Genomic DNA, 12,619 nt, shown 5'->3' on the forward strand with positions numbered 1-12,619 from the left:
ATTTGAATTACCTTCAGGAAAATACCACATTAAAAAACAACATCCTGAGTTAGATCCTGGCCTTTGTTCGACGTCATTCTTCCCACTCTTCCAAAAACTCTTTGTATTGAATTGTTGTTTCAAGGTGCTATTCAAATAAGCGTGCACTGCCTCTTTTCTCCCTTGTTTTCTGTCTGTCTGCTGTCAAACAAAGGGCAAACATTGCCAAAAAAAGAAAAATAATCATGACAAAAAACAACACAAACAGACAGCCAAGTTGCACAGACAAGGCTTTTGGATAGTCTCCAAAGTTATGTCTCAGGCCCTGAGAGGTTTCGACACTGCGACGGCAGCCTCAAACCGATCAATAGCGCACTATCAGATTAATGCAGACGGGGAGAACAAGGGGTTGTTGGAGAGCGAAGCGAAGAGAGAGAGAGAGAGAGAAACATGGAGAGGTGGAGAGAGAGAGAGAGAGAGAGAGAGAGAGGGGGGACATGGATGGGGGGAGGTCAGGTTGCTATAATTTAACAGTTTTGTCACAGGGCATGAGGACACACCCATTATATAACAGCATGGTCACACACACACGCCCAGTGGTTTGGCCTCTATCTGAAACAACACATGTACAGGAGAACAGTCAAAAAGAGAACAGTGGGAGAAAAGGTTGCGTTCACCCTCTAAGTATCAGTACGTCATAGTGTTTGTGCTCCCGGCAGACTGAATGGTCTCAGAGACCGCGTGCCCTTTGTGTCGGACCGGCTCTTACAAAGATATGAACTATAGTGCATTATGGCTGCTGGAAAAACACAGAGCACAGACAGTGCTGCTGAAAAGAGCAGCTGTGATGGAAACAATCCCATCCATCTAAGGTCTTCCTCCATCAAAGCCGACAGGGAAGAAAAAAAAACCAAGGATCTGGAGTGAGGAAAGGGATGTTCAGCTCTGCCTTCAGGCCTGCATCATAGACGGAATGAGGGCTGGTGGGGGGGGGGGGGGGGGGAGTCGAAATGTTTGTGTGGGGGGTGCAGGAGGAGATTCAATTAGGCTACACAAGGCTTGAATGCATTTTTAATCACAGCGCTTCATTTCTTGATGTGACTGTCAGCCTTTGAAAAGAGGAGCTCCCATCTCTCTCTCTCTCTCTCCCTCTCTCTCTCTCTCTTTCCTTCCCCCTCACAGCTAAGCGGACCAGCAACACAATACGAGGCGGATATGGCAGGAGCTGATATGAAGCCATGAGCGGGACGTTTTACAGCAGACAAAAAAAAAAATCCAATCACCAGATACATTTTCTACTTCAGACATGTCACGGGGTCTTGTCACTGTGATGTCAGTCATTTTAAATTGCCCTCTGAGGCACAAAATGTCATAAAAACAAGCTTAATTTAAACACTCATGATTGCTATATTTCCCTTTATTAGGAGTAAACTTTCTTTCCCTTCTTAAGAACATTTCATTGAAAAAATGTCCCTTTGCCTTTGTGACAATGGCAGTGCAGTGTTAAAGGGCTTACTTATTTGATTCCCAAATCCTAAGCTGGTAGGCATGACTTTGTAGCCATGCCATGTGCGGTCATGTGCTTCGACATCTATGACGGTGCTCTTGTATGCAGATGATTTGGAAGTGTTGACCTGAAAAATTCTGCAAAACATCTCCGCTTCAAATCCAGTTTCCTACAAAGCGTTTCGAGGCAACAAAAAATAGTGACCTCCTTTTCTTGTATAGTAAAGGAAGTCCCATTCCCTCGGATACTCTCCGCTTTCCTGAATCATTCATACGCGCTTGCGTTGCTAATGAAAATAGCCGCGCACCCTGGAACATAGCTGCACACTCAGCTGCTTCCCAAAGCCAACGAGCGGCACAGATAGGACTCTGGAGGTCCTTCTCTACTGGAGGGTGGAGGAGCACTGTCATTATTCTAATGACCCTTAATATTCCCTCTAATGACCTCTGTGTCTGCACACTGCTGGGTTAATCCACACATGCAGAAATGTTTTAACCTTACATGTACCCTAAAATGTGTTTGTAGCATATCTCTACTGTTTTTTTTTTTTTTTTGCTTTGGAAGACTCTTAAGAAATCGCTTTCAGTATTAAAAGATGCTCTTCTGCTGGTAAGCCTTTCCATAAAAAAACATTTAATCCACCCTGCCTTTATTTGATGGTTCACTGAAGTAGGAATCTTCTTAGCTCATGTCTGCACGTCTTAACATTTTGTGTAAGTGTGTGTGTACAAATAGGTCTGGTTGTACACATCTATTGCCGTATGCCTGCTCAGTGTGCACCCAGTCTGGAGAGGGTGCAGTCGATTAGAATATTTCTCATTTAGGTATGCAAAGTGGCCAGATAACCCCCCCCCCCCCCCCGTTTTCCAGTTTCTTCCAGCAATTAGAGAAATAAATAAATAAGTAAATAAGGAAGTCTAATTAGGCTGCTGAGATGAAATGTAGAGGAAGGAAGCATTTTTTTGCAATTCCCTATTCTCCGTCCCCACATGCAGAGCATGAATAATCCAAATCCTTTCCTGGTCGTAAAACATGAACCTTTATTGCTTCAGTCATAAATCATCTAATGGATATATGAAAATGACCAAATCTAGAAAATTGGCTAATGGACTCAGCCATCAAATATCAACATATATCAGAGACGACCTGTAGAGGCATTGGAGCGGGTGCTGATAGTGATCATTGTGAGTGCAGTAAATCTCATGAAAAGGAGAGATTACGATTTCCTTTAACAGATGCCTGCTAGTGTAAACAATGTTGAAGTGAAACAGCAGCTTAATGCCCAAACTCATTACAGCAGGCGACATCAAAGCAGCTAGGGATTCTGATGTTGTATTTACAGTACAGCTCAGAGGCACACTGCATGTACATATTACTCTCTCTAGTGTTTCTGTATCTGTATGTGTCCATTCCCACAGCTCGAATGCTTTGTAAACCACAAAAGCCTCGCTTATCTACCTCTAACCAAGCATCCCGGGCCAACAGAAACCAGACAATCACATCCATCAGACTTTCCTATTTGTTCTCATTCCTTCTTTCATCCCTCATTTCCTCATTCTCAATCCTCCCTTCTTCCACTAGGACCTTTTCATCCCTTTCCCAATCAGGAGATTTATTACTATCTGCAGATAAATATGAAGGCTGCAGACCACAGAAAACACAAGTGAGTCAAATACCTAGATTTAATACTGAGGAGTTGGCTGGTTGAAAAGATACACACATGCTGAGTTACCATTCCCACAGCCCGCAACACAGTGGAGAGTCAAGTATTGGCCGTGAAGTTCAGGTTAGATTCTTGGTCAGGCAATTCCCTAAATGTCTCTTATGGAGAGAGTTAAACCAGTGAGCTCTTTGGTGCCAATTAACGAGCGAACATCTGGAAAAGGGATGTGAGCATATGCTGCCCTCTGGTATCCAAATTTAATTATGCAACTGAGAGGTCATCCATGATATGAAGTAAGAAGATGGAGGAATGGTGAAGAAGAAAAATGGGAGTGAGTTTGAAGAAGATAAGATATTTACTTCAAAAACTAAAAAACTAAAAATGAACTTACAAAGACATCCATCAGCATGTGCTCCAGGGTCACCTCTAAGTCCTCGAGTCGGGCTGAAAGAGTCATGGCTTAGCTCATCAAAAAAATGTGCAAAGAGAAAACAAGGGCCTTTTTTTAATTCCTCAGGGTTATTAGTTGTCACAAAAGGGTTCTGCTATATGACCTGAAGGAAGTAGTAAACCCATGTTGGTTCTTGTAACATCCCCATTCTCAAAGTTATTGCACCATGACAGCATCTAGAAGTCCTTCTTGTTCTTCTTTCATTCTTTATCCAACTAAGGCTTCAAAAACAAAATGTTTAAGTCCAAATCTGATGACAAACACTTCTAATCTTGGCTCCAAAAAAAACGATTGGATTTGCGTTCCAAATGCATCCAAAAAAGTCTCTCAAAGTGTCACGATCCGTTCTTTGTGAGACCTATTGCTACCGATGAGGATGCACAACATACTGGAGCTTTGTTGTCCCCTCTTCAGATCTGAGTTATGATCCATGGCTGAAATCCAGACACTGACAACTCCCTGGCAGAGGGAGGGCAGAGGGTGGGCCTCGCTGCTCTTAGGCACTGACGAGGAAGCATAAGGCTTGATGGGGGAGCTAATAATCAGAGAAGCAAGTGCTCTGGATGAAGTCATACATCTGGTTCATTCTTTTAATATCTTCCTCTTTTACAATCTCTAGTTTTTTTTTTTAACAGGATATCTCCTCCCTCTTTTTCCCCTTTTTCTGTCTCCCCTCTTTTTTTCTTCCTCGCCCTTTCAGGTCTCTGTCCACAGTGAACGTCTTTGTGTTCGAAGGGGAGAGCCCGGGGCAGCTGATGCCCAGTTCTGGGTGCTCTTGGCTGGGGTCATCCTCTCTCACACTGGGCCTCTCTCATCAATAGGCCTTTGTAGGGGCCTCATTAAAGTCTGGCTCTGGGATGCTGAGACTCAGAGGGGGAAAACAACAGAGATATGTCCTGGATCTATGACTGGATGCTTATGTAACAGACAACAGGGAGGGGTTGGATGGTTGGATGGTTGGGGGGGGGGGCTGCAGAGGACAGGGGAATGTGTGGTAGAGGGCTGGACTGGGTAAGGAGAGAGGTTGGAGGGGTGATTAGGGGTGCTTTGCAGAGGGGCAGTGATTCAGTGAGGGAGAGGAAGGAAGGTATAAGAAAAGAAGGGAAGCAGGGGGATGAAGGATGTTGGTGAGTCGCACCATGGCGAGGGGTTGTTTTTGTTTTTCTGGCAAACGCTGATGGAATGTACCCCCCCCCCCCCCCCCCCGCATTCTCTTTCATTTAACCAGACTAAAAGAAGACAGAAACGCTGACGCTGAGTCACACAGCAGGGGGGGAAGAAGAAAGTGAGTTTAGCTGGGTTCTACCAACAAACAGGATGAGAACTGTAAGGAGGGGGGGGGGGGGGGGGGGGGGGGGCACACTTTTACCTTTTTTTTTTTATAAATGCACTGCACATCTTTGTGAAATTCCAGGTGCATGTCGGAATGCAAATGCGAGATAGTTAACTCTGTCATTTCAGAAACTTTAACCCTGCTGGGACGTCCTGTATTTACAACTAAATCAGTTTGACCCGAGCAGGATGCCCCTTGTCCCATATGATGTTGATGAACGATCTATTCATTAGATGACACCTAACTGATCCTAGATAAGATCATCTGACGCAGCAAGTAACCAATCATGCACTGATCATATCAGATAAATCAGATAAACCTATAAAGCATCAAAAGTTTCATTCATAGATGGTGTTGTTGGGTTTCTTTGTGTGGATACGAATATGAATAAACAAAATCCAGATGAGGTTTACAGAGGGTCGCAAGTTACGAGTATGTATTTCTAATAATAATAGCCTTATTTATTTACTTTAGGTAACACAATGACAGGCTGAGGATGTTTTGGTCATGGTTAAAAGCATCTACTCTGAGATGGAGGTCTATGGTAGACTTTGTCAGGGTTTAAGAATATAAACTTGCAGTATAAATGTTACAGTTTAGTGAAACTACATATCAAATAGGGCCTACACATTTATTTCCTGTACATTAAATGGTAATGGACTTCAGCTTAAATAATGCTTTTCTAGTCTTCTGACTACTCAAAGCGCTTTTACACTGCATCTCACACACTGATGGTAGTGATCGCTTTGTAGCATCATCCATCAGAAGAAACTAATCCCATTCATACACCACCATCGAAGCAGCTGGAGCACTTTGGGATTAAGTGTCTTGCCCAAGGACACATCGAAAATGTTGCCCAGCTGGGGATTGAACCCTTGACCTTCTGGTTGAGAGGTGATGACTCTACCAACTGAGTCACATCACGCACACTGAGCTCCAAACAAAAATATTCGAGTCCCTTATTTTGCCCTGAAAAAGGTCGGCAACCGTAGTTTGGTGTCCTTTGAATGCTGTGCTACAGCACATAGCCTGATGACACCCTTTTATACCTCACAGAGTTTCGCTGCGTCATGTTATTGTCTTTCAAGCATCCCGCTTTAACCGCGTGAGTTGCTATGTAAACGCAGCACATGGGCAGGGATGATAATGTTTGTATTTAATCCATGCAACTGCTGCACAACTGCTAGGATCTTTGTCCACATATTGAGGGTAGTTTATACTCTTTCTGTTCGCCAGTATGTTCTTTTCCTCTTGTTCGTTGATGCTGTGAATACCTCCAACTGCACATAGCACTTTATATGAAGGAATACGCTGTCATCATGTTGTCTCACTCTGTTCCTTTGTCTGTCATTTTCCTCCTCCTGCTTCTCCCCTCTTCCCTTGTCCTGCTCCACATGTGTCCCAGAGACATCCCTCTCTTATCTTATCTCTGCCTCCTGCCCGCACGTCTTGATCCATCCAGACACAAAGTGACAATGAACTTTGCCCTCTGACCTCTCCTGGGAATGAGGTCTGCAGGACGAGCCCCCTCTTGGGTCCTCCTATCGACTGTGTGGTGAGGAGCACTGGTGTGTGAGTCTCTTGCTCAGCCGTATAGTTCTGTGCACACACAGACGCACATGCATGTGTAAATGTGTGTGTGCATTCTACGCATCACTCTGTGTTCAAGACAAAGTGCACAGATTCATCGTCACAGTCGTTCGATGCCCTCAGGAGCTTTTCCTGTCTTCCTGAAGTCCCTCCTAATGCCGCTTGCTGTGAATATGTAACACCCCCCCATTAATAGCTCAGAAATATCCCTCTAATTCTCATCTGCATGCCACTCATGCATTATAAATACCTTTACGACAGGGTGGAGATGGACAGTATACGGCCAGTAAGACTTGTGAAGCAGGTGGCTGAGTGCAGCGTAGCAGGGTGTCGAGAATGGCAGGTATAGCCTATCTGGACTGACATTCATCATTAGCGAGCAGCTTAGTCCCCAAAGGAGACGTAGCACAGAACAGTGTGTCCCTGTCCCAGTGTGACTCAGTGTGGGTGCAGCTGGGGTTAAAACCCAGATTTGTGTGTCAGGTTGTGTGTGTGTGTCTTGTTAGTTTCACACAACCAAATACATTTTATCCATCATCAACCAAATCAAAGTTTTTTTCTCTTTTCATAGTTTGCATCATTAATTTGAATCTGAAAATAAACTGACTATAGAGGAGCAAAGGAGACTAGCATAAAACATTTGTTTATGCGATTTTCATCCATCTCAGATAAAGCTCAAATATCAACTCACCTCTTTACATAGTACAATCACAAAAAAATTGCACTCAAATCCAAAAATACATGTGAATAATGTAGTTTCAAAAACACATACATAGATTTTACAAAGTGTTTTTTTTTTTTACAAAAAGCAGTGTTTTTACTGCCAACGGCAACTTTTTCTGCACAGATTTACTCAAATTTAAAGGGTTTATATGCGATTTTTTGATCCAGCAGATGTCGCCCTTGAGCACCAGCATAAAACCAAAACAAATTGCGCTGCATTGTTGTGTTAGCATGCTAATGCTAGTGATCTTTATTATGCTCGTATCTTCACGCTGCATGTAAATTTACCTGAAATGAGCGTGATCTAGAAACACAGTTAAGCAGTGAGTACAGTATGTTATTCTTCTTTTCTCTAGTCCCTCAATTAAACAACTTTTATACACGAGGGGAGGAGTCAGCCGGCCGTCCAGGCGATGTAAACAAAGTGAAGATAGGACTCTGAAAACTCTGAAAACATCACAGACAGTGGGACTCGGGTGTTACACCCATTGTAGACAGTCATGACTCACAGAGTTATTTTCAGAGGATATACTTGATTTATATTATATTTAAGTGTGAAAAATCACATAGAAAGAATTTAAGATGGAATTGACAAGAGTCCATGAGAAAACTTGCAAAAATGATCATTTAGACTTATGAATAACTATTATTCAGTTACATAAACAAATTGAATTATCCTAAATTCTAAAATTGTAACAAATTCACAAATGATCTAAATTGAAGCTATAGCTACACAGACTTGTTCATTAAATCAGCGGCTGCTAAGAATCAACCTCACTACGTCTCACAGTACCTTAAGATGTAACGCACCGAGGTCTGGCAAGTTTTCCCATCCTTGTCCACCAACAGTTTCCTCGTGCAAGTCGACAGTCCCGGCGATCCAGTAAACAGGAAGAACACCAGAGTGATGGCGGCGGTGAACGCAGCAGCTCAGACCGGTCATCACTAAAACAAGCCTCTCTGATTCTGAATCAGAGAAACTTTTCAGAAACAACTTTTTGGTCTTTTGTTCTAATTTTGAGCAAAAGATTTGGAGTTTGTGTGTCCATGTGAGACTGATTGATCATGATGTCCACCTTGGCCCCGTAAAAAATACGTGCTAATCAAACTCTGGGCCGCCTTCCAAGTGGTTTGAGGTTTGGGAACACACGCTGGCAGATTCAAAAATAGTACCTATTCTAGACACGTTGATAAAGCAGCTTAAGCACCTGTTTGCAGCTAACTGACTAAAGGGTTTACTGCCAGTTCACATACACCAGAGACGAAGGTGTTAAAGTCTGCACTGTGCTTAATCCTTGTCTGGAGAGATGACCTAAAAATCATATATTGACTCACCATATGTGCATTTCTTGATCATATATTGTAGATCTTTAGCTATATTTTTATCTTTCTGCTGACACTTCTTCCGTCTTTTTCTTGCTTTTATGTCTAGATCGATGTCTTTTTTTGTCTTCCAGTCCTCAAGTGATGAAGGACAGCGATGAAAGTGCAGATGAAAAAGGCATTCTGCAAAGTCATCCTACGCAGCGCTGTTAGTAATCTGAATTGTGCTGTGTCATTCCGCACCCCAAATCTGTCATTTCGCATTACAGTGAATGGCTCTCTGTGTATTTGTGTGTCTCTCCCAGCACATCCATCTGTGTGTGTGTGTGTTTGTGTGTTTATGTGTGTGTGTGTGTGCGTGTGTGTGTTTGTGTGAATCCCTGAGAATTAAGAGAGAGGAGCAGGTGCACTCTACTATCTTTTGTCATTTCAGCTGCTGTGAAAGTCACCTTGGGGTTTTAGTAAAAACCTTTTTCATACTCGGATCGGATGAAGCAGAGTGAAAGTATCTGTAGTGCAAAAGGGAAGTGAATATGATATACAGCGGGATGAATAAAAAAGCCATTTATATAACAAATACACCTTCCACCTTTTTGTAACTCAAGAGTATTTGTTTCTGTCCTCGCTGCCCTACATACGAGCCTCTCGACACAGAGTGAGTGTGTTACCAAGAGGCACTGAGCAGACAGAATGCGACAGAGGCATATTTCAGAGGCTGGTTGTACGAAGGCGCTGGATTGAGTCACGCTCCAGCATTTTCTGCCCCAGTAAACTTAGCCCACTTTACCCAGTGCCGAGGAGGCTTCCCATCCAGCCTACACGCCGCACAGAAATAGACACAGATAGACGCGCACACCCACCAACACCGCTAAGTGGATAAGAAAACATTGTTTCCCTAACACTGATTTTCACAATTAACACTCTGGGAAGCAGACTGTCTGCCTGCGAGTGGTCACGACTTTTTTCTGAATTACTCTAGCGTGCACAACAGCACAATCACATCAACTTAGGATCAAAGACGTGCACGTGAGTCCCCCCCGTCCCCCCCCGTCCCCAAAGTCTAACACACGATTAAGAATCTGATTTGTAGCAGTGTGTGCGTTAAATGTTTGATGATACGGGCTACATATTTAATCTTTACAGGCCGGATCATGAGGGGGAAATGGGTTATACATGATCGTACTCTCCGGGGGGGGGAAACATTTGGATAGTGGGAAAGCGAGGGAACATGGGTTAACATGTTTAAATGCGAGTCTCCGTGCTTTTATGAAGTAGGCAGAGGATTTGTAATCGATTACTGTCTTAAAGGTTGACTTTTTGCAGTTTATATAAACTGATAACAAGAATGACTTTATACTGATTCAGTGGTTACTGGCTAATTAATCAAGCTTCTTAAAATAACAAGATTATAGTCAATTACAGTTTCTTGTGAACCCAGGGGGTCTTGTCAAGTTATTGCAAATGTAGAGTCAAAGATGTTGTATTTACAATATAAATATGAAGAACAACAGCGATTTATAAACTGTAAACATTTACAATTCTACAATTCACTGAGCAGATGCTTTAATCCAAAGCGACGTACATCAGAGAGTAAGAATAACACAAGCAAGGATCTAGAAAAAAGGGAACAATGTCAGTAAGAGCAAACGATCAGCTTTGAGTCTGATTGGACACACAGGTGCTGACAGGAAGTGACCAGAGGCAAAGCACAACATTGAGGGCAGTTCTTGAGAGCTCTAATCAGTATAGAAACCATCTTATAAGTCGTCGTTATCAAACAAAAAACATCGTCATTACCATCATCATCATCAATAATATGGAGACCATCATCATTAAGTTAGTAGGTATTCATGAAAGAGCTGGGTCTTTAGCTTTTTCTTAAAGGTGCAGAGGGACTCTTTACCAAAACCAACATAGAAATTGACAGTTAGTTTGTTGTTGATTCAATAATTGATTCTTCATTTAGGTACTGAGGCTCCTTTAAACGTTATCTTGATTTCACCCACTCAGGACAAACAGTGTTCATTCCTCAGACTCATTTTATCAACTTGCAGGATGCAGCTGTGCTTATAACCCTCGTAAACCTCTCGGCCCCCTCGCAACTACTCAACTCTTTATAGACAATGAATCATAACGATCCCCCACGGGGCATGCAAACCACAAGAATAACAAAACAAAGCAAAACAAATGGGATGCACCTGTGCAACATTCTTGCATTTCCTTGTTCTTATAATGAGCCAACGTGAACCTTTACTCATTCTATAACCAACAACACACGTTCTCCCAGGAGAGAAGAGGTAACCCAAGCCAGACTTGTACCAGCTCCACCTCTTTGCTGCAGGCACTGGACTTAAGCTGCTTGTTACGGTGCAGATGGGGCCCCACACCTCTGACAGGTGCTGCAGCTTCTATATATTGCTGCCCTGCAAACCAATGGTAGCACTGGCCCAAATGACTCAGGCTAGATTGCCTTTGTGAAACATGCAGAGGAGGAGGAGGAGGAGGAGAGCCCTGTGGGGGTTCAGGGAAGAAGAGAGGTAATTTGAGGAGAATTTCTCCACCCCCTGACATCACTCCTGGCCCATCAATCTCATTACTGTGAATGCTTAATGTAGACTTATGGCTGTAAGGATTGATTATTTTAAGGTATTTAAATGGTCAACTTGTTTTTTTTTTTTACATGTTTTACAGGCAAATATTTTGGTTTTGTCTCCTAAATTCATGGTATTAATGCAGAATAGAGAGAGAGGGATTGGGTTGACAGAGGGGGACAACTCATGACAGACCCCATGGGGCCATATAGCCTCCACTGCCAGAGGGGTCCCCCGGCTAGACGGACCATGTCATCTCGCACCCCTCTCTCTCTTGCCTTTGTCCTTGCTGCCCAACCTCACCTCCACCAGCAGTCTGTAAAAAAAAAAAAAGATGCTGTGCTGCGATAGGCAGGGTTTAAGCTGTCCCATGTTTCTCTGTCCCTTGGTAGTTTTACACTCATTTACATTCATGTCAAATCACAGACATGGCAGCTGAAGAACGTGCAGCTGAAGCAGGATTGTGTGCATGAAAAAAAAATGAAGAAATGTTGCAAAGAAGGGAAGAATTGATTGGGTAGAGAGTGTGTGTTTGTGTGTGTGTGTGTGTGTGTGGGAGTGGGGAGGAGTAGAACCTATGCAATTGCCCCCTCCTTTTAGACAGCAGGGGTAATGGGATGGCCCCACTTGGTCATCGTCAAGACTCATTATTTATCAAGTGGAACCTTTAACATATGCTCCCCCCCCCGTTGAACGTCTTTTTCCCCTTTCCACTCCTTGTCATTTCTCTCTCTCTCTCTTGATTTCATTCCCTCTTTTGTCTTTTGTCTGCTCATTGTCTCCTACTTAGACAGCAGGAGGAGCAGGATGAGGTCATTAATTATACACATAACAGTTCCCGTGCTCACCGCACACACACACACACACACACACACACACACACACACACACACACACACACACACACACACACACACACACACACACACACACACTCTCCCCTCCTTCTCCACCTGGTCCCCCCTCTAAAGCACAGAGAAAAGCTGTGGAGAAGGATTAATAGAACTGTGGAGTTGTACAGTGGCACACACTAAAAAAAACACACACACACACACACACACACACACACACACAGCAGAAGGGCAGCAGACCACTGTTCATTAGAGCTGAAGGTCTCTGCTGCTTATTGGCTCCATACATCAGACAGGACACGGCTAGGAGGAGGCCGGTTGCTCTTGACAGCCGAGAATTTTTAAACACAGCATGCAGGGAGATTTCTCTCTCCGGTGCTGAAGAGATTCCATACTCATACAGAAGGAGGCCAGAGGAAGAAGTACAGACACCACATTTCCCCCGAGATGGACCTGTTCTTCTTTAGCAAACAAGACTAAAATTCAACTTTCAAGTGCCAGGGCTCAGGATTTAGGGAAGCCTTGCGTGGCAGAGCGAGGGGGGAATCCCATCACACAGTGCCCTCTAGTGGTCAGAGCATTAAGTGCAGCGTGAGAGCTCTGGGTAA

At 43.5% G+C, this 12,619-nt stretch overlaps 1 protein-coding gene across 3 annotated transcripts in view; it reads right to left on the bottom strand.

Moving 5' to 3' along the window:
• frmd4a (FERM domain containing 4A) overlaps positions 1-12,619 on the bottom strand; it is a 106,832-nt gene that overhangs the window by 63,650 nt on the left and 30,563 nt on the right. Inside the window, exon 1 of one of the 3 annotated variants that reach the window (XM_061035164.1) lies at positions 3,541-4,039. The exons of the other annotated variants lie outside the window; for them this stretch is intronic. Within the exon in view, the coding sequence (XP_060891147.1) occupies positions 3,541-3,606 (66 nt within the window). The 5' untranslated portion in view covers positions 3,607-4,039. Of the gene's footprint in view, positions 1-3,540; positions 4,040-12,619 lie in introns of those variants that run through there. 3 annotated transcript variants of the gene reach the window in all.

This window comes from Labrus mixtus, chromosome 4 (genome assembly GCF_963584025.1).
Source record: "Labrus mixtus chromosome 4, fLabMix1.1, whole genome shotgun sequence".
NCBI classification, from domain to species: domain Eukaryota; kingdom Metazoa; phylum Chordata; class Actinopteri; order Labriformes; family Labridae; genus Labrus; species Labrus mixtus.